This window comes from Saimiri boliviensis, chromosome 7 (assembly GCF_048565385.1).
Source record: "Saimiri boliviensis isolate mSaiBol1 chromosome 7, mSaiBol1.pri, whole genome shotgun sequence".
NCBI classification, from domain to species: Eukaryota; Metazoa; Chordata; class Mammalia; order Primates; family Cebidae; genus Saimiri; species Saimiri boliviensis.
The window spans coordinates 61,465,417-61,488,896 of record NC_133455.1 but is presented as its reverse complement, the minus strand read 5'-3'; the positions used below and the strand labels follow the sequence as shown (position 1 = coordinate 61,488,896).

Genomic DNA, 23,480 nt, shown 5'->3' with positions numbered 1-23,480 from the left:
CCATACCTGGATATCTATGTATTAAGTTATTATTGCTAATGTTGGGTGTGATAATTATATTGTGGTTATCATTCAGAGATGTAGACTGAAATATTTACAAATGAAATGAAGTAATCATGACTTGGATTCTATCAAAATGATGTGCAGTGGGGGAGTGGGTGGGGATATGGATGAAACAAGGTTGGTCATAAATTGGTAATTATTGAAGGGAGGTGATGAGTACATAGTAGTTCATTATCCTATCCTTTTTACATTTTTAGGCATTTGTGCTTCTCCATATAAAAGGAAGAAAACACAATATCAAGAACAAAAATCCCTGCAAACATAGATATGTATCTACTGTGTTCATTTTAGCTGCATACTATATGTTTAGGGGTATAAATGCATCTTAATTTATATACATTCATACATATAGAATGGGGTTGGTTTCTTCTACTAGGTCAGAAAGGTATAATATTATATTTTATTTCCAGAGGGATTCCAGCAAGCTGGCATCTGGGAATGGAAGGCAAACAGTTTTTGTCTTTCATTCTGTCCAGACAAGTTAGATTGTATTTCTTCCTAGCTAATGTATAAAATGCCATGCCTAGCAACAGAAGTTAGACTAATACAGAAATATTTCTAGGCACATAAAGGAAGACCAATTTCAGAGAACTGGTTCATTCCACATAGGTAACTCAGCTTGACCTTAAAATTCCTGAAATAAATACACTGTAAATGGCTGACTGCTAAATACTTCTGAAGTCATCACCAGAAGTTCAACAGACTCACAACTGCTTCACACTAAAACATATTTAACCATTAGTCCATTTTTGTGTATGCTAAGTATGTATAGATTTAAAAAATTTTAAAATATACTTTGTCCTCTTTAAAAATGGACTTTAAAAATAATAAAATAGAACGTGATAATTTAAAAAAAACTAGTGCCAACTTAAAAATAATATTCTTTCTGCAGAGTAGCGGAAAGAATACTGGAGCTGGAGACAGTAAACCAGAGTTCAATTTCTGACTCTACTGCATGTTAGCTGTGTGAATTTGTAAAAATTATCAGTTAATTCTTGTGAAGATCAATCTCATCTCCTACCTGGAAGTAGTAAGAGTAAACTCACTACACACTTCACATGTGACAAAAACATTTCCAGATTTTATGTGTGAACCAATGAAAACCTCATAACAACCCCATGAGTTATTATTACTATACCATCCTCATTTTATAGGTTTGGAAGCAGACCTGGAAGGGTTAAGTAATTTGCCCAAAATAACATGGCTAGTAAGCAGCAAAGGCAGTCTGCCTTCAAAACTCAACTCTTACCTCTAGGCAACCTGCCCTTTCACAATATCTCCTTCACAGGGTTGTCATGAGAATAAAATTAAGCTATAGATGGTCAGTTTAATATATATTTTATACTGTTACCAATTAAACATAATATGTGGCAGTCTTTTATGTGCTATAAAAGCACAAAACAGGCTGGGCACAGAGGCTCAAAACCAGCCTGAGCAACGTAGGGACACCCCAAATCTACAAATAATTTAAAAAAACTAGCTGGGTGTGGTGTTAGGTACTTGTAGTCCCAGCAACTGAGGAGGCTGAGGCAGGAGAATTGCCTGAGGCTGGAAGGTCAAGGCTGCAGTGGGCCATGATTGTGCTGCTCCACTCCAGCCTGGGCAATAGAGCAAGATCCTGTCTGAAAAAAATAAGAAAATAAAATAAATTTTTAAAGAAGCACAAAACAAATATTAGAATACTCCTTCTTCCTGGGAAAGATAATAAATACTCTTAGGCATTATAGATTTGATCAGGCATTAAGAAGAATCGTATCAAAATCTTAACACCAACAAACAATGGAAATGTTATGTCAATAGCTCTTGAACTTGCATGCATCAATTCACTCTCATGTTTGTTTAAAATGCAGATTCCCTCAGCTCTATTCCTTCTAAATTCTAATTCTTACCATGTGGGGTAGAAAGCAAGAATATGCTTTCACAATCAGCTTTGCAAGATATTTTGATGCAGGTGACATAAGGATATTATTAAGAAATGATGGCTTAAGTTTAAAACTATGAAAGTATTAGGGGATGAATTCTGTCCCCTGCCAAATTTATATGTTGAAACCCTAAACTCCAGTACCTCAGCATGTATGTGGAGATATGGCCTTTAAAGAGGAGATAAAGTTAAAATGGGACCATTAGAGTGTACCCTAAGCCAATATGACCAGTGTCCCTATAAGAAGACATTAACAGACAGACAATAGAAACAGAGGGACCACTATGTGAGGACATGCAAGAAGGTGCCATTTACAAGCCAAGGAGAGGCCTCAGAAGAAACCAAACCTGCAGACACCTTCGCCTTGGACTTCCAGCCTCCAGGACTGTGAGAAAATAAATTTCTGTTGTTTAAGCCACCCAGAGTCTGGGGTATTTTGTTAAGGCACTCCTAGTAAACCAATACAATAAAGCAACGTTTGAAGTGGAAATAATAGCTGATATCATGATTCAACAATTAAAGTTCCTAAAAATTTTTTTTCATTAAAGACAAGTAAATTAGCCATATTAAAATAATTAGCATTAAAAATTATTTATTTATTTATTTATTTTTTTTGAGACAGTGTCTCACTCTGTTGCTAGGTGCCAGGCTGGAGTGCAGTGGCACAATCTTGGCTCACTGCAACCTCCACCTCCCAAGTTCAAGCAATTCTCCTACCTCAGCCTCCTGAATAGCTGGGACTACAGGCACACGCCACTATGCCCAGCTAATTTTTGTATTTTTAGTAGAGATGGGGTTTCACCATGTTGGCCAGGATGGTCTCGATCTCTTGACCTCATGATCTGCCCGCTTCAGCCTCCCAAAGTGCTGGGATTACATGCTTGAGCCACTGCGCCCGGCCAATAATTAAAATTATGTGAGAGATTTTGTTTTGCTAGGCTTATCAATAAGTAGCCGAAACTGACTTCACAAGAGGAAAAAGGATGCTAAAATATTATTTCTATAGGTAAAGTTATCTATCATTATGCCACTTTTCTGGGCTCTATAAATTACCCATAATCCAATGAGAATAGATCATATTTTTGGTATACGTACATTCTCTCACTAAAATATTGATTTTATTCATTCACATCTGCATACTTATCTGTATCTACATATTAGCATCCATCTATCTATCTATCATCTATTCATCATCCATGCCCAGATTCACCATTCATTCATCTTTCCATTCATCCATCTATCCATCCATTTAATCAGTATTTATGGAACACCTACCATGTATTAGATGCCATTTAAGTACGTAAACCTGCCTTTTATTGCCAGACAAATAAATGCCCCCTAAAATTTTCAAACGAAAACTATAGAGTAGAAGTCACAAATTCACATCTCTTTAGAATGCATTCAGGTAAGGAAATAAATAAGGTGCTATTCCAGTGAATTGCTATCTAAAAGGAGAAGTTACAAGTCAGCTCTAGAGAGTTCTAGGCAAAGTTTTGGCAAATCTTCCAAAAATTTAAGAAAATCCATACATTTGGGTTTTAATGTGAATTTTCAATTTTTAATGCTGGTGAAATAATCTGTAATATATTTTTATATTATGTTATAAAATAATTATAATTATTTTTATAATATAAATTATAATTATAATAATATAAATAATCTGTAAATAATTTTTTCACAAACACTAAATGAGCCAGACACAACATAGCAATTGTTTAGATACCTAGATATCTCCAGAGGCTACCAGTTTGCAACCTCTGCTCTAGATTGTGAGTACAGTCCTCCAAAGTGCCAAATTGAAGAAGAGCTCTAAAAGAGGTAAAAAAATGCCAACTAGTCCAAATTTGGTATGTTCACTGTCTCATTTCTAGTGAGTTCACAGTAAATAGTTTGGCTTTCAAAGGATATTCTTGTTGCACTGACCATTTAATAACCAAATAAACCTGATTATTGCCAAATATCTTGTCCTCTATGGTTATAAAAGCATGGTGTACATGAGGCAGAGTAATGTCCTCATCCAGAAAAGATGAGCTAAAGCTCTGTTGCCACTTTCATCATAACCTTCTCTCACCTCTGCACAAGTCTACAAGTTCAGGAACCATTTTTTGTTTGTCATTTTGAAAAGCTCAGCAATCACTACTTGGCATAGTCCCCTGCAGTATTATGTTTGATAGCTGCGAGCTGAACTGGGTTTAAATCCATTATGTTCTTTGATTCTGGTTTTAAATCTGGAATGGAAAATGACTATTGCTGAAATAGTGCCCATTTAATTAATTTTTTTTAATCCTTAAGGTCATGTCTATATGACATGAAAACAATGAGCTATTTTAGACAGTTTATCAAGAAAAATAATCAGGTAAGTTACACTCGGAATGATATAGAGCTCATCTAAGCAAATACTATACCTCTATCCAAATCATGTCTTGCTCTCATTCCATTTTGTTTTAGACTGGTAAGACAGGCACAATAGAATAAGGAAAGCACAGATATTTTCAATGACTTTTTTGTTTGAAGTTCTGCATCAGTCTGAATATTATATTAGTTGGCATTGCTTTAATAACAGTAAAATATGATTTATGCATCTCATCTCCATAGCTCAGCAATCAACATAGAGGAATACTTGTACTTTGTTTTAACTAAGTGAATAATTCACGTATGTCCTTAAGATGTAGAAAGAACTACTGACAAATAAATAACCAACTAAAACACTCCTCCCTAAAACAATTTTTAAAGTATCTTAATTTAAAAAGTAATTTTAAACAACCACCATGGAAATAAGTGTGGAAAATTTATCATTATGCAAATACCACCTGCAACTTTCATGCTTTACATTTATCATGAAACTCAAGATTTGTAGACAAATATAAGTGAAGGGTGTCTCTTTAAGAAAAATGGTGAGAACCCGGAATGTTAACACACTGTGGATGCTGATGAAGTCCTGTTTTACTCAACATGGTCAATAAAATGCAAGTATTTCTTACATTTCAGAAATGCCTCTGGACTTGAAACACCTACTTGCATAATTAAACTCAAAGCCTATTCTAACTGGTGACATCCACAGTGAGTCCTTTTCCATTACTGTTTTTCCAAAAAGTAAATCTGGGTTAAACAACCAGTTTCTGGCTTCTTAATGGTCTTTCTTCATCTTTTCTATGACAAACTTCTGAAGCTCAACCTGCTTTTACAAATTGTTCTGCTCCATTGAACACATACACTAGTTGGTCAGATGCCTTTTCAAACATAATTAACACACCTGTAAGTTCTATGTTATATATTTCACAGTATTAGCACTAAGAGCATGTATAAGAACTATCCTTTAATATTACAAAACCAACAACATTTGAACTAAAAACCTGAAACTTTTGTAAAATGTTCTACTTATGTGGTCGATTTCAGGCTGATTCCATATTACAAACCACCAGATTCTAACAAGTGATTTCTCTTTTCAGAAGAAGAGAGAAGTTGCTGCAAATCTCAGATATTATCTAAAAGTTTAATCTGAAGTAAGTTAAGTGATGTAATTGGGGATTTTGATATTTTTCTTTGAAAAAATAAGAGAATTAATATCTAGTTGACTTGTTCCATGAGCCTAGTTAAGTTCTCTGAAACTGCTGCACCTGCCTTTAGAACTGAGAGTTCCCACGTCTCTTTGAAGAACTGTAGCAAAAGAAATGATCCTGTTTCAGGTTGAAATGTGAGAGAATAGTAAGGACAACACATTTCTAAATTTGACTTTTAGAATTTTTAACTTAAATATGAATTTCTGGATGAAAGTAACAATTTACTGCTGCAACAAATAGAGATAATGTAGACTAATTAATTCAGAAAACATCAAAATTGTTAAAGCATTTAGAGCACATCTGAGGGTAGCCCTGAGGATTAAATGAGGTGATGTACATGACAGTCCATACCTAAGTGCTGACTTGGTAAGAACTTGGACTTGAATGACCTAATCTAACACTACAATTTTACAGATAAGAAAACTGAGGCAAGAAATGCAAACTCTGAACATATACACATGGAAGGATTGGGCAAAAGTGTAAGGAAAATAATTGGTGTAAAGTAATAAAAGTATGTTCTCTGATATCATGCTGTTTTAGTTATTACTCAAGAGATACAAACAATTTTCATATCGTCTTTTCAAGGCACTTTTCTAATTTTCCCCTATGAATGGCTCCATTCTATTCTTGAAGATTTTATGTATGGTTCTAAAAATAAAACTAAGTTGAGGAAAGGCATATCCCTAATATTGTACTTACATTATTTATTCTAAAAACATTTACTTAAAATTATTCCAGGGTTTGACAATTTAATGCAATGGAAGCTCAAACCACATCGGTTTAACAAATTCCGTCCATAGCCCAAAGTTTCTCTTTGCTGACCGCCCTGCACCCCACCCCAACCCTTTCAGTGGCTAGTTGGCTGTTTTCAGCACTAAGGGAGTCTCTGAAAGTCCACCAAGCTGCTTCTGGCTAGATCTGAGGAAACCAGACACTTCTGTCAATATTTATCTTCACAGGTATTTTTACCTTCATTTTTTGTATGCCTGGAACTCAAATGAAACAGCAGCTTGTAAAGGCAGGGCCCAACCCGGAGTGGCCTAGCCATCCAACTGCACCTGCCATCCTTTACCTGTTTGCAAGTCCACAGTTCTCTCTTCTCCATCCAGAGAAACAATCCTGAAGTTATAGATGGTTCCTGCTTGTAAATCGTGAAGGTTACATCCATATGTGGTGTTGTCTATCCGAAAGGGATGGCACCACGTGCCCCCCAGGGTGTCACTGCTGTAGATGAGGCTAAAGTTACAGGGTGGCCCCAAAATTCTCCACTGGATAGATACGGAATGGCTGGAGACCCTGGACTCCACCAGGGTGAAGTTACATCTCTCTGGCTCCGCCAGTCCAGTCTGCAAAGGAATCAGACACAACAGTTTAAATCCACAGTCTGGACTGCCCACGGACGTGTCCCCAGCAAGCTCCTCAAGCCACCCTTTCCTTTCTACTTATCCTTTGTCCCCAGCCTCAGCCAGTCCCTTTGCCCTCTGGCCGGAGAAGAGGCTTGCGGGGGAGGTGAATGACAACTTTCTCCCTAGTTGTTTCTTGAGAGCCGCTGGAGAGAGAAAGTAGCATTTTTTGCTTTGACAGCAGGATAAGCTGTCAAAGCTGTCATTCTGGGTTGGGGGCTCAGCAGAGGATCATTCTTCCCAAGGCAGAAGATGAAATCTTGCCACCTCCCTCTTCAAAGCACAACCCGAGAGAAAGTGGAGTGGGAACGTGGTTTTCGGTGGGGAGGGGGCGCATCAGCTCCGAGCCCTTCTAGGGCCACTCACCCGCAGCAGGCTCAAGGCGATCCACAAGGCCAGCCCGGCTCCATGGCTCAGCATTGCGCTCAGTAGTTAAGACCCGGACAAGATAGAGGGGGCAGGACGTGGGCCGGCCCGAAGGCCGGGGCGGGGGTCACCTGTTGCGCGCGTTCAGTGCTCTTCCCTCGGGGCTGGAGATGTGCAGGGGCCACTGCGGCCACCGCTGCTGCTGCTGCTCCTGCCGCCCTGGGCGGGCTGCGGACGCGAGAAGCGGCGGGGGCAGGCAGCGCGCCGCCCTTCCCACGCTGCCATTCTGACCCGCGCTGCCTCGCCCCAGCCCCGTCCGCTGACTTCCGCAATCAAAAGGCAATTTCCTCGTCTCCCGGCAAAGGAACAATGCGCCGGCAAGGGAGGGAGCCCCGAGGAGCCAAAGCCTGAGGCTGCCAAGGGGCCCGAGGTTGGCCAAGCTGGCCCCGCTGCCCCGCGCCGCCACCTTCCCGGCCAGGGATCCCGTCCGGCTCTGCGGGGCTCTGCCGCCTCCTCCTCCTCCTGGACTCTCCCTTTTCCCCACTCTGTGGTCCTCGACCCAGTCGTCTTAGCCACAATTAGTGCTTGCTCCCTCTCACTTTCCAGGCTCCCACCCCCGCCCCCTTCCTCTCTCCACACCCAGCGTCTCCCTTCCCTATCTTCCTTCCTATCTTCCTCATCTGCTTTCTCCAGGACCGCTTTTCCCAGGATTCAGCTTGACCGCGGCGCATTTTCCCAGGTCGCCAGCACTCTTTCCTGAGCCTTTTATTAGAGTGCTTTGCCCTTCTCACTTCAAAGCGTTCATTTGTCCTGGTGGCATCCCGACACCAGCAATAGAAAAAGACCCCAAAAGGGTTGTCAACTTGACCATTATTTCTCCCAGTCACTTTCCCTTTTCTCTTGCATAGGTATCCTCCCTAAATCATATGGAAATAGCGCCAAGGACAAATGTAATCACTATTAAATGTTCAACCCACAGGGAACAGTTTTATCACTGACCATCCGGTAGTTAGAGCCATTTCATCCCTAATTGTCCAACCAAGAGAAGAAAGCCATATAAACTCTCATTTGTAGAAACTACTATTGATAGTCAGCTCTCCACAAGTTTACAAAGAAAAATGGCATTTATTCATTGTTCAGCCCTAACTGTATGCCCTTTAGCAACTACTTCAGTACCCAAATGATTATTTATCTGAAAACTGATTTTAGAAAAGCTCCCAATAACTAAGGAGCATTTAATTGTACACAAGCGATTTTAGAAAATTATTTCAACAAGTCTCATAGTTTTTTATTGATTTTTTTGGAGCATCATCCCCAACAACTGCCAAAAGAAATGAGATTCTACATTCTAATGTTCACCTCAGTGAGAAGGATGGCATATTCGTTTCTTTTTCAAATAGGCTATATATAAAGCTATGTTATTGTCTACTGTATCTACTGTGTCTACTTTGAGGAAAACTAAAACAGAAAAACAAGTGTTTCAATTCTTGTGTTATTTATTTATTTTGAGTCAGAGTCTTACTTTGTCACCCAAGTTGGAGTGCAGTGGTGTGATCTCAGCTCACTGCAGCCTCTGCCTCTTGGGTTCAAGCAATTCTTGAGCCTCAAGTCTCCTGAATAGCTGGGATGACAGGCATGTGCCACCACACCCAGCTATTTTTTTTTTTTTTTTTTTTTTTTTTTTGGTATTTTTAGTAGAGACTAGGTTTCACCACGTTGACTAGGCTGGTTTCGAACTCCTGACCTCAAGTGATCCACCTGCCTTGGCCTCCCAAAGTGCTGGGATCACAGGCTTCAGCCACCACACCCAGCCTGTTTCAATTCTTTTAGAAAACATGCTTTTAAAAATACCTCTTAATGAAAAAAATGAAGTTTCTTTCCTTCGAGAGATTCCATAGACTTTTAATCTACAGCCAGACCAGAGATCCCAAATCCTTTCAAGTTAGCAAACACTCAGATAAGTCAAACCTAAAACATCTTTGTATTTCTGGGAACAAAAAAACCTTCCTATTTCTGCCTAGGTCACCTGCACAGTAAATAACATTTACTCTGTATTTCGTGCCCAAGTTCAGTGGCTCTGCACAATCTGGCATACCTGTCAGCTTCCTCAGTGGCAGGGATCCCCTCCTACTATCCATACATACTACAAGCCTTCTTACAGGTTCTGGCTGCCCTCAGCCTTTACAGGTGACTTTTCCCAGTTTTATTCCTTTGCAACATTATGATTTTCTTCTTTTGCTGTATTCAGATGACAATGTGGTTTCCTCAACTGTAACACTGGGATAATATCTACTCTAAATATACCACACAGCTGTTATGAACAAATATCACAACTATATTAAAGTACCTTTGAAAACTTTAATGTGCTGTGGAAATGTCACTTTGCCTAGTAATACACTGTACCCAAATCACATTTCTGGCTCTCTTTTAAACTCATTTGCCCTCTTACTAACTTTTGTTGCTCATCTTTATATTTGTACTTTTCACTGGGGTTCTAAATATTCTCACAGGTTACCCCTCAGATTTGGGATCTTCTCACTTAATATGTTAAATATCCTTCTGTCATTTGTGGAAATCTTCAATATATCCCATCTCCTCCAAGCTATTCCAAAACATTTGTTTTTTAAAAAGCTACATAGCATTAACATACTATTATTACCCTATCAGTTAATTTTAGCGCTACATTTCATTTCAATATACCTTTTAACAATCTTTCCTTATCATGAAAGAAAACGTAACAAAGAGGCAAAATTTGAGGAGTACAAATCAAAGAGAGTAATAAAAAAAATCCTCACCATTACACAGTTTAGATGCTTCCAAATTCTATGTTACTAATAGTGATTTGTACCAAGATATATCTCCACTGAAACAAAATTAATTTAAAAAGTCAAAAAAGCCGGGCACGGTGGCTCAAGCCTGTAATCCCAGCACTTTGGGAGGCCGAGGCGGGTGGATCACGAGGTCGAGAGATCGAGACCATCCTGGTCAACATGGTGAAACCCCGTCTCTACTAAAAATACAAAAAATTAGCTGGGCATGGTGGCACATGCCTGTAATCCCAGCTCCTCAGGAGGCTGAGGCAGGAGAATTGCCTAAACCCAGGAGGCGGAGGTTGCGGTGAGCCGAGATTGCGCCATTACACTCCAGCCTGGGTAACAAGAGCGAAACTCCGTCTCAAAAAAAAAAAATAAATAAAATAAAAATAAAAATAAAAAAAATAAAAATAAAAAGTCAAAAAAATGTAAGAAACAAACAAAAAAAATAGTGATACGGTAATAATGTCCTTGGGAAAAGGAATTAGGAAAAATAGATATGATTTCTTTAAATACAATCCTTTACTTTTTGATCTATAAAAGAGGGACATATACATTTAGAATCATGTGTCTTTTACCTGTTTTATGATCTTCAATGTTTATGAAGAATCATAGCAATACCTGAAGGAAAGGACCAACAGTCATAGACATCCCTTTTCCGAAAGCATATAACAACTAGTTCTTTTTTTGGAGAAACTTAAGGCTGACAGCAGAGCTCCCAAATGATTAGTGAGACCTAAATAATCCATAAAAATGAGCATACTATGAACAAGAGGGAGAGTTTAAACTCAGGCTTTTATCGGTTACGTTTTCCCTTTTATTTATTTATGTTTTTTGAGTCAGAGTCTTACTCTGTCCCCCATGCTGGAGTACAGTGGCAGGATCTCGGCTCACTGCAACATCTGCCTCACTGGTTCAAGCAATCTTTCTGCCTCAGCCTCCTGGTAGCTGGGATTACAGGTATGCATCACCATGCCCAGCTAATTTTTTGTATTTTCAATAGAGACGGGGTTTCACTATGTTGGACAGGCTGGTCTTGAACTCTTGACCTCATGATCCGCCCGCCTTGGCCTCCCAAAGTGCTGGGATTACAGGAATGAGCCACTGTGTCTGACCACATTTTTCCTTTTAAAAGTCCATAATTTAGAAATCCGAGAAAACTGTAATAGATTCAAGAAAGTATAAGACTGGAAAAAGCTGCAAGATAGCATCTTTTCTATGAGGCGTTTATTTGAAACTACTGGACCAAGTATAAATAAATTGATTCATTTTGGTTTTTGTTCTCATCTTTCTTTGGAATTCTTCAACTTCTCTTGAGCTTACTTGCCCTTTGTAAGGACACTACATTTGAATTAGAAGTTGCATTCCAGAAATTTGGAATCAGCCACTCTCTACCACTTCAGGGGACAAGCTTTTCTCCTTGCCACTAGGAAACCTTTCCCAGACTGCATGGAAAGGGTGAGGCTGCTTTTGATTAGACTGGAGTGAACAAATAGCTGCCTTTAAAAAAGTGTTAGCAATTTAAAAATCATTAATTGGCTGGGTGTGGTGGCTCACACCTGTAATCATAGCACTTTGGGAGGCTGAGGCAGGTGGATCACTTGAGTCCAGGAGTCTGAGACCAGCCTGGATAAGATGGACAAACCCTGTTCTCTACAAACAGTACAAAAATCATCTGAGTGTGGTGGCGCATGCCTATAATCCCAGCTACTCAGGAAGCTACAGCAGGAGGATGGCTTAAGCCCAGGAGGCAGAGGTTGCAGTGAGCCCAGATTGTGCCACTGCACTCCAGCCTGGGCAACAGAGGGAAAACCGTGTCTCAAACAAACAAACAAAATTATTAATTACGAGTTCATGGCTGAAAGCATGAATTTTGTCACATTATAAACATAGATGTTGAATGATACAGTGGGTCATCTGGGGTTCTGGGAGCCACTGTTTGAGAACTGCTACTTTGGAAAGGGGTTTGAAGTAAACGTGGGGATGAGGGACTGCAGTATTGGATGAATGAAGGGAGGGCAAAGTGGACTGGTTAAGTTAATCGACACTCCCCTCCCCTCTGACTAAAAGTCATGGTCCTTACAGCGGCCCCTCATTACCTGGCCTCTGCCCATTTCTTTCCTCCTCCTGCTTGCCTCCTAGTCTCTACTTGCCTGGGTCTGATAATCCATTGTACTTTATCGACTAGCCACCTATTGTGTGCCAGGCTCTGGTATAGGTTTTGGAGGCTCCACTCCCCCTCCCCTGCCTATGGAACTGACTAGCCCTAGAGCTCTTGTGTCCATCATTTCCTCTTCTTCAACCACTCCTCCCCGGGCTCTCTGCTTGGCAATCTTTCTGTTGTCCTTTAGATTTCAGCCTAAACACACCTCTATGGGGCAAGTCCCTTTCTGACCTCACAAGAAAACAATTATCTCTTTATTATTCTTTATCTCAGTAGACATTTGTTTAATTCAGAGCAATGACTCTTGGTGATAATCCGTATTATTTATGTATTTGTGCACTGTCTGCCTTTCCTGATCATATGGAGGATTCTTTTAGAGCAGAATCTTTGTCCTGCTCTTCTTCTACAGGGAATGGCATAGAGTCTCAACCAACATTTGTTGAATCTTCATATCAGCTTAGTAAATATTGTTATAGGAATAAATATCCTAAACAAGTCCTTCTAAACATGGTCCGGCTGGATGTCTTAAATACTATCCTGGAAGGGAAGAGGGAAAAGAGAAGAGAAAAAAGAGAGAAGAGCAAAGAAATGAAAAAGAAGAGAAGATTTATTTAGAAGACAGAGGAAAAGGTGGGAAAAGTGAAGTGAGAGGAAAGACGAAAGGAGGAAAAGGAGGAGGAGGAGGGAGGCGGTGCCCTTTGGAACAGTGCTTCTGCAGGTGTAGCTCTCGAATTATCGTCATCGGAGAACTTGCTAGAAATGTAAACTACTGGCTCCACCACACACCTAAGGAATCAGAAATGCCGGGGGTGGAACCCAATAATGGAGCCGTCTACATTTTCATAGGTCCTCTAGTACTAGTTCCTGAGAAAAAGATATTCAAATTCTGAACAAAGTTCTCAGATTATATCCTAAACCCTGTATCAGCTATCATTTTACATTCAGGAGAGTTAATGGTATCTTGGTTTTTGATTTTTTTCATAAATTTTACTGAGCTCTTTGCTTATAAAAAACTGCATAGCTGATTTAGAAGAACAATTCTAGAATGTATTATTTAAGTGAATTGGTGACCTTTGTAATATGCATATTTTGATATGTATGACTTCTCATTAAAAATTAAGTGTGAATACGAAAGTAAAAAAGATCAACAGGTAGCAAACTTAATACACGGTAGACCTAAGGCCAGTTTGATCCCTTTCCTCCTAGGAGGTACTTCTGTCATGCAAATCTCACTTCAGGCTTTCCCCCAGATGCTTATTAGAAGAAAGCACAGCAATCAGCAAACTGTGTCGGTTAAAAAGAACTATAAGCTGGCAAATCCTTTTCTGAGTTTTACCTTGAAGGGGCTCAATAGTAAATTCTGGCAAAAGTGAATACACTTTTTTTTTTTTTTTTTTGAGACGGAGTTTCGCTCTTGTTACCCAGGCTGGAGTGCAATGGCGCGATCTCGGCTCACCGCAACCTCCGCCTCCTGGGTTCAGGCAATTCTCCTGCCTCAGCCTCCTGAGTAGCTGGGATTACAGGCACGCGCCACCATGCCCAGCTAATTTTTTGTATTTTTAGTAGAGACGGGGTTTCACCATGTTGACCAGGATGGTCTCGATCTCTCGACCTCGTGGTCCACCCGCCTCGGCCTCCCAAAGTGCTGGGATTACAGGCTTGAGCCACCGCGCCCGGCGTAAAGTGAATACGCTTTTAACCTGCAGTAGGTGTCAGGCATTGAATAAGAGATGTATTAAAATGTAGAGAAAAAATTTTTGTTGATAAGTAGTTTAAAACCAAAAACCATGACCATCCTATTTTGTGTTTAGAGATACAGTCTGGGATACATGTTTTTCTTTTTCTTTTCTTTTCTTTTTTTTTGAGACGGAGTTTCACTCTTGTTGCCCAGGCTGGAGTGCAATGGCATGATCTCGGTTCACCACAACCTCTGCCTCCTGGGTTCAAGCAATTCTCCTGCCTCAGCCTCCCCAGTAGCTGGGACTACAGGCATGTGCCACCATGCCCAGCTAATTTTTTTTTTTTTTGTAATTTTAGCAGAGATGGGGTTTCATCATGTTTACCAGGATGGTCTCGATCTCTTGACCTTGTGATCCACCCGCCTCGGCCTCCCAAAGTGCTGGGATTATAGGCATGAACCACCACACCCGGCAGGGATACATGTTTTTCAAGGATTTTTCCTAGATCACAGATATCCAAAAAATCGAAGTAATGAAAGCATTAGGAGAGAGTGGTTGTGAGGATTAAATGAGAAGGTGCATGTTATATGCATAGTACAGTTCCTATCTAAAGGACTCAATAAATACTAAGTTTCAAGATTATTAGTAGTAATAATATTCTATGAATAACATTAAAATAAATCATGAATGCTGAGCACTCGGTAGTATTAGAGAATGATAAAGGTCATGGCTGAGAACTCGTCTTTCTGAGAATATCCAAATGGCAACAAATTATCATTGCTTCCAGTCTCATACCCAAATCATACCCAATTTTCATTCCTAAAAACATTCCCAAGAAACTCTCCAGTAGAACAACACACAAAGACATTTAACGGCTGCTCAGTCTGTTGGACCAGCCAAGATATGCTTTTTTTAAATACTGCAAGGGAGGGGTGGGAGTGCCGGTTTTGTCTCTAATGGCAGGCTCCACTGTCTCTCTAGAACACATCTCTCAAGTTTCCTGGTATTTTCTCCCACACCCATTTCTCACCCACTTCCCCTCAACTACTTTTTATTTTGGTTTAACTTGAAGGAAATGGGTTTTACATAGCTTTTGTTATAGCTTTGTAACTACAAACAGTCAAATAACGTAGGACCAGATGTGAATGCAAGTAAACCACTCTTTCAACCTCAAGCACTTCTGCATCTTCTGTCATCACACAGTTCCTGCCACCCACCCTCAGAAGGGAGTCTACTCCCAGAGGCACAGAGTCGGGGCAGCAATGCTTACAATGGGGCAGTCTGAATGGGTGTAGCTGCGGCACATGACGGATTTAGGAGCTAGCAAACATTTGTTACCAAACCCTAGGACCTTATGATAACATTGGCTTTAAAGAAAAGGAAACAAAAACAGTCACCCACAGAAATTACGGGTGGAGGGTAAGGGCTCTGCCTTTTTATTCTATGTATCATGTTGCTAGAACATTATTTCCATGAATTCTCTGACCACCATAAACTGGGGCGCTCACTGTCTGGCCAGCACAGGTGTCTTTTTTTGCTTTTATAATGAGACCTTAACATTGTTTAAAACATTGGAATAAGGCGCTAATGTTGAGGACATTAGGAGATTTTACATGCAAAAAGTCTGGATTTTGACTTGTCTCAAAAAATCAAAACATGGAGCCATGCTGGGCCCACATGCTGCCTGCCTCTGGTCCGACCTCTCCCTCACTCTCTTCTTCTCTGCTGGATGAAGCAGACACATGGCACCTGAGAGACACCTGAATGTTGGAGCTGACAGTGATCAAAGTCCAAGATCAAAGGATCCTATCGTGTTTTTCAAACTTGTACTGCTAAAACCTTCCGCTAGATTATAGACTCCTTGAAGGAAGGCGCCATGTCTCTTCATTATCTCCCACACATGCCCAGGTCATGGCCACTCAATGCCTCCTTATATATTGACAGAGTAGACAATCACACCCCCACCACTAAAGGGCATGGCTCAGTATTTGTGTATCTTAAACACAGTATGCAGTATTCTTCAGCTGCTCCAATGTAGACCTGGAACCCTTAGCATCACAGAATCTAATACTCGGCCCTTAAGCTTTAGGATAAATGTGTCCAAGCAACCCCTGTGCCCAATGGACAAACTGATTCCCTGGAAGAGCTGGTCTTTTTCAGGAATCAGGAGTTCATTCCTGATATAATTTCTCAAGCCACCAAGGTCCAAACTCTCAGCAACACACACGCTGTGGTAACCTACCCACACCTCTGCTGTCCTGGGCTGGAAGCACAACCTTCCAGAAAGAGGAGCAGGCATAAATGTCCACACCCAGATGAGCAGCAAGAACTCATTAAACCTACATATGTGGGGTGTACTCAGTGGCACAGACCTATTCGGGATTCTCAATAAGGAAAGCTCTGATAGAAAAGTAGGTACCTCTTGGGATCAGATGATGAAAGAAGAAAGAGAAGAAGAATAATCAAAAAGAAAAATAGGTATCACCGACTTCCAAATGGGAAGGTTTCCCAGTGGGGAGAATCTTATCTGGATTTAGCAATGGCCATATTATGCTCCCACCTCCCCCAAAGTGTGGGAAGAAAGAAAGGGGATTTTAGGTCAAAGATAGCTCTTGGAATTCATAGCATTTCTCCATTCAGTTACTTTTCACCATACCTCGCAATAACTGGCTTTCAAAACTTATTCCGTGAGTGGAATATGAGAGTGCCACCAATACATAGCTGGAGTAAATTACAGAGATTTAAAGTACTTAGCAGCTTCTTCCTGTTTCCAGAGTTTCTTTATCTTCATACTTATCATCCCCAGTTCTGACCCGTGGCTTTATTGCTTGCTCCTGCAAATTCTCTCATGGTATTTGCTCTCATTTCTCTTATGGTATTTGCTCTCCTCCCACCACAACCCCTGCCCATGTCCCCCTGATCCTCAAAGAAAACAGATCCAGTATGTTTGAGCCACTAATTTATCCCTAACTCAGTGGAATCCCTTGGCGTCTACCCTCTGGAAGCCCTTTAGTAAACTTCTCCTCTACTCTTTTCATTTTTAAGAATTGTACAAATCTGGAGATTTTCAGGCTGGTGGGGTCCAGCGAATTGTAGACCATCTTTATGCTATTGGCACACGGTAGTCCACTTTAACTGGCAAATTAAGAAAACTGTAGTCCATGTCAGAATTAGGCCTGAATGATGCTAATTATAAATTAAGGTCTTTAGAAACATATCCTCCCCACAATATATTATTCCCCAAGTGGCCTTTTTTTTTTTTTTTTTTTTTTTTTGTAGCATTAGCAGTCCCAGAATCCGTTTATATTATATCCATTCACATTAGTCAATCTGGGAGTCATGAGAGTGGTCAGGGGATGGTTTGCTTTTCTCCCCCTGCTTCTTGTCCTCCCTCCTCCAGGCATTTGCCTCGGTAAAGGGGAATATCATCCCGTCTTCAGTTCTGTCCACAGAACAGTGGTAGCAGTGGGGTGTCTCCTCTGCCTCTTTTAAGTGACCCAACAAAGGTGGTTACCCCAGACTTGCAAGCGGTGGAGGGAAGTGGGGTGTTTTCTGCATTTGCCTCCTCATTTATTTGGAGACTCACACTGGGCTGTGATCTCTTTGAAGGCCAAATAGAAGGAAATGCAACACTGTGAAAGCCCAGACCAGCACCACAATGCCTATTCATGAACAGAGGAAATGCAATCCCTCTCCCAGGCCAGAGGGAGGGTAGGTGGCCCGGGGAAGATTTATAGATAACTTAGCAGTATCAGAACCAGCCAGTCACATTTCTAATGCATGTTCAGCATTTTATCCCTTACAAACTATTTTCACATAATATGTTGACTCATCTGGTTTTTACTGCCCTGTGAAGAAGGCAAGATAGGAATGATGAAGCAAAAATAAGGAGAAGCTAGTATTAATAGCCAAATCTATTGAATATCATGTATAGCCAGTGTTACTGGTTTTTTTGTTTGTTTGTTTTGAAACAGGGTCTCACTCTGTCATCCAGGCTGGAGTGCAGTGGCATGATCACAGCTCACTGCTGCCCTGGCCATTTGGGCTCAAGTGATCCTCCTGCCTTAGCTTCCCCAGTAGCTAGGATCACAGGCACACACCACCATATCTGGGTAGGTGGGCTTTTTTTTTTTTTTTTTTTTTTTGGTAGAGACAGGATTTTGCCCTGTTGTCTAGGCTGGTCTTGAACTTCTAGACTCGAGTCATCTGCCCACCTCAGCCTCCCAAAGTGCTGGGATTACAGGTATGGAACACTGTGTCAGGTCTAGCTAACATTCTAAAACACTTTACTTAATTGGAATTTAATCCTGTCTTACGAAGCAGAGTGAGTACCCATAACTAACCTTATGTTAAAGAATAAATGAGTGGGACGTGAGTACCTAGTAGATTTCACCACTGGGATTTAAGCCAGGTTTCTCTGACACCAGAGCCACAGGTTCTGATTTATTAGGTTTAGAGTAGGGCCCAAGTGGTTGCATTTCTAATAAATTCTGGGACTAGGGTCCACACTTGGAGAACAATTCATCAAGGTATTTCCTGACTCATACCATAGACGTTTCCTGTCCTACTGATTTTTTCCTTGTGAAGACACACAATTCACATAATACTATTTATAAATGTGACAATAACAACAATGACAGCCAACATTAACTAAACAGTATTTTACTATCATTCAGGTACTACTCTAGGTCTACGATATGTGTTAACTCATTTACTGCTCAGGGTTGGGAAGTAGAAGAGAGAGAGCACCACAGAATTTCGAGGTCAAGTACTGGCTCAAGTATAAAACCTTCCAAAGTCAGACCCCTCACACTGGCAGGTAAGGATGTGAGAAAACAGAAAAGGAGAAGAGCAGGGGACACTCTGATCCCCAAGAGTCAACCTAGGACAATCTTGCAGTAGCATTAGTGAGGAGTGAGTGCTGGATTTCACATGATGTTCTCCTTGGCATTTACCTTTAATATCAGGCACACCATGTAAGACAATAGGTGACTAGATGTTCAGAGGACAGTGTGTGTGTGTGTGTGTGTGTGTGTGTGTGTGTGTGTGTCTGTGTGTCTGTGTGTATGTGTGTGTGTTTTACTCTTCTTGGTCTGTTATTCCCTAGTCACTTAATCTTGGGCAAGCTCTTCTTTAAGTTTCAGCTGGGCATCTGCAAAACAGAGAGAGTGGTGGTGGTGGTGATGAGGATGATGATAATGATACTATGGTAGATTGTTTAATGGTCACAGGTTCCTTCCACACAATATGCATGTTCCTTTACAATGTGACTTTGCAGCTCTTCCCATCAGGAAGTGGAATCTCTTTCTATACTCCCTGAATCTGGCCTCATTTGAGAGTTGCTTTGATCAATAGAATAGGGCAGAAGTGATGTTGCATGGTTCCAGACCACGGGCCTCAAAAGGCTTGTAGCTTCCACCTTTGCCTTCTGGCGAAGCTGCCCTAAACCATCATGAAAAGGAAGCTGGTGTAGTATACTAGGGGAATAAGGGGCCATGTACAGGAGAATCTAGACTCCCCAGCCTACACCTAGCACTGACTGCTAGTCATGCAAGGGAAGCTATTGTGAATCCTGGAGCTCAGCTGACCCTCCAAAGTGAATGAAGCTGTAAGAGTGAACCTAGGAGAAACCAGCAAAGGATCTTCCATCCATTCAACAGAATCATGAGAAATTATAAATGGTCATTGTTTTAAACCACTACGTTTTGGGGAGGCTTGTTACATGGTGATAGAAAATGGATAAAAGTACCCAGCTCCCCGGGTATATATAAAAGTGCTTAGCACCGTTTGTAACATACAAATCTTAGCTATTCTTTTTTAATCCCCCTAGATTCTCTTCTTTGCTAACACTGTACAACATCTCTTTGTGTTTTCTTCCTCATTACTCAAAGGGACTCTTGATGGAAGGAAAGACGCAAATACATGCCACGTTCTCTTTGGAAGACTTTTGTGACATCACCAGCTCCACTCCCAGTCCCAGTGTTCCAACTTCAGTGTATCCTTTGATTGTGGTTTTAGAACACTGTTGTCACTCCATAAATGTTAATTAATGGTCACGACATAGTACTTCTAAGCATTAAAATCTGAGCATTTCAGTTGTTATTCTTTGTTCTCCAGATATCTCTCTTGAATTAAATTCTAAATTCTATTTTATGCTACATATTTGTGGGAATAAAAGGAATCACAGATAATTTAACAGTATCACTAATAATTTAATAATAGTATCACTAACGTAGTGCTATTCCACTCCCCTTCCCTCACCTCCTCCTCATTTTGCACTATTTCACTTCACACTTTTCCTTTTTTCCCCCCACAAAACTTTACTGAGTATTAAGCCCTGTGTTTAAGTCCTGGAGATACAAAGCTGGATAAATGCAGTCCTATCCTCCAAAAACTCATATTCAGATTTTTCCTATCAATAGTCATTAGTTTCTACTTATTATTTTTATAGTTATACTATTAAATGATCTGATACTATTAATATAGTATGTTTTAAATAATACTGTATTAGTATCACAGATCATTTAATAGTATAACTATAAAAATAGTAAGTAGAAACTAATGGCTATTTCTGGATGAAGAATGCATTTAAAAACATGTATTTAAGATCTTTTTCTTTCTTTTTTTTTTGAGATGGAATCTCACTCTGTCATCCAGGCTGGAGTGCAGTGGCATGATCTTGGCTCACTGCAACCTCCGCCTCCTGGTTTCAAGCAATTCTCCTGCCTCAGCCTCCCGAGTAGCTGGGACTACAGGTACACGTTGCCATGCCTGGCTAATTTTTTTTGTATTTTTTAGTAGTGATGGGGTTTCACTGTGTTGCCCAGGTTGGTTTTGAACTTCTGAGCTCAGGCAATCCACCCGTCTTGGCTTCCCAAAGTGCTAGGATTACAGGTGTGAGCCACCGTGCCTGGCTGATCTTTTTCAATATACATTCAGTTCCTTTACATGGGATAATTCTTATGGGGCTTTTAGCTATGTAAGTCTTTTCTGCAGTATTCATAGAGTGCTGAGTCTAAACTCAATGATTTTGACCACAATGTTTATATAATTCTGTAATACCATTTTTTAAATTAGTTTTTACATCTCCCATAATGTCTGCCAAATAGTAGGTGCTCATTAAATGAGTATGGAATGCATGATTGGATTGAAGTAATAAAGATCCCAAGTGTCTTTAAAAGCTAATTTTAGATAATAATTGGGATCTCTTTCTAACTTTCCATTCTGTCTCATTTCAGTTCTTTCACCTTCCCCTCTTTCTTTCTCCCCCATCTCTTAATAGGTTAACTGTCATACCCCTTTAAGCTCGGTTCCTATATTGCCTTCTCTAGAAGACGTTCCTTGAAACATCCATAGCAATCAGGACTCTCTCTTTTGTATTCTAAAAAGCCTGTGTATATCTCTATTTCCCTTAGCACCTTGGCAGACGATGAGTTTCTTCAGGGCAACAAGCTTGTTATTCATTTTTGTATCCTTGCAGAAAGCCATACATATATTAGTTCCCATAGGCTTACTAAGGACCAGGTTCTTGCTCTTAATCCTTGCAACAGCCTTTAGAAGTGGAGATTCTATTTTACAAATGAGGAAACTGAGGCTTGGAGAGTTTAAGTAACTTGCTCCAGTCCTCTAGCTAACAAGAGCTGGGGCAGAGTCAGGACTGTGACCTCAAAGTCTGAGTTCTCTAGCACCGTGTTTTCTGATCCAGCTTGGTTCTCAAGAAATGTTTGTGGAGTAGATGAATGTTTCCCAAAGCCACTAAATTAAACAGCCATCAATGCCTTCTCTTTTTTCTCTTATACTTACATGCGTGTGTTTGTGTTGTAAGTGGAGGGGGAGAGTTGAAGGGTGACTAAGAGAGGAAATAGGAGGGACAAAAAGAACTGGATCACTAGCTCATGAATGGAACACTAGATAGATTCAATAGTAGACATATTAAACCCTAGATGCACAGACTTCAAAACACGCACAGAATGAAAGCATGGCTGCTCAACATGACCATCACACCTGGACACTGGCAGTACCCAAGTGGTCATTTGCTACCCAGGTGGCCAACAATTCCATCTACCTGCTCACCACTTCAATCTGCTCACCTCCCAGCACGCTTTTCCCCTCTCCCCATTCTACATCACTCTACTCGGAGGCTTCACCTCACCCCGCTCCACTCTGCTCCACTCCACCTCTTCCCTCCTCATGCCATTCCATTCCAGTCATCTTCCCTCACCTCATTTTGCACTATTCCACTCCACACTATGTTTAAGTCCTGGATACTCAAAGCTGAATAAACACAGTCTCTACCCTCCAAAAACTCATATTCAGATTTTTCCTATCATCAGTCATTAACAGGCCACCCCAACCTACAGTCCAATTAGACTAAGTCAATCCAAAATCATCACAAACCAGATGCTGTCTGATAAGGAAAACAATGGATACATAGAGATTTTTTTTTTTACATGATTCCAAGCAATTAAGTCAAATGATTTTACTCCTTTCTTATACTTTTCTAGGCATCCTCTGTCAAAATAGAGTACCTTTTGAAATTACTTTCAAAGGACAGGCAATTTATATCCCAAGTGACTCATTTTTACTTTCAAGGTATCTAACCACAGATGTTTATAATGGACTATTATAAAGTTAAAGCTCTTGTTAAAAAATCTAGCAGGGATGCTCAGACTAAGGCTTTAGAGTCGTGAGAGATGCAACTCTTGAAACTGTCTTTTGAAAGAGCATAGCTTTTACACACTAGCTTTCCAGGACACAGTCAAAACTTTGCTTAAGCTTCAAGAAAAAAACTGGAACATGACGTAGTTGGATGCCTAGTCATTCTGATGTCCTACCTGGGAGCTCATATAAACACTGCAGTGAATCTCACTTTAGAAAAAGCCTACATGACCCAAGGCTGCAAACGCAGGTCTGAGGCTGGGTCATGTGAGCTCTGTAACACAGCGCTGGCTTGGCCCAGTCGTGTCTGCAGAGCTCTGGAACTGGCTCTCTCAGTCTTGACTGCAGCAGAACCTGGCTACCCTTGGACTTCTCTCTTTGTTTCACAATGATTCAAGCTAGGCAAAAATGGGAGAATGTTCTTTCGCTAAAAGACAACCCTTTAGTGTTCAGGCAGGTAAATGTTTATAATAGTTTTTATTCAGTATGTTTCTTATTTGACACACTTAATTTTTTTCTGTACTGTTATATAGATTAAATGAAATTTCTTGTAAACTGATGTTAGAACGGAAGTTTTGGCTAGGCACATTCAGCCACAATGAGGAAGTGTTCCCCCAAGAAACATTCATTTTCAAAAGTAAGTGGTGATACTATTTGGCCATGAAAAAGAAGGAAATCAAGTCTTTTGTATCAACATGGATAGAACTGGAGGCCATTATCTTAAGTGAACTAAGCCAGACATGGAAACATAAACACTGAATGTTCTTACTTGTAAATGAGAGCTACATAATGTGTACACATGGACATAGAATGTGAATTGGTACACAATGAAAACTCAGTTTGGGGGGTTGGA

The 23,480-nt window shown here is 40.4% G+C and overlaps 1 protein-coding gene across 3 annotated transcripts in view; it reads right to left on the bottom strand.

The window, feature by feature from the left end:
- PTPRB (protein tyrosine phosphatase receptor type B) overlaps window positions 1-23,480 on the bottom strand; it is a 126,343-nt gene that overhangs the window by 87,359 nt on the left and 15,504 nt on the right. For 2 of the 3 annotated variants that reach the window (XM_003927795.4, XM_010338431.3), the window contains exon 4: window positions 6,617-6,890. In XM_003927795.4, coding sequence (XP_003927844.2) covers window positions 6,617-6,890 — 274 coding nt within the window. Of the gene's footprint in view, window positions 1-6,616; window positions 6,891-7,313; window positions 10,273-23,480 lie in introns of those variants that run through there. The other variant, XM_003927796.4, reaches the window with a different exon arrangement.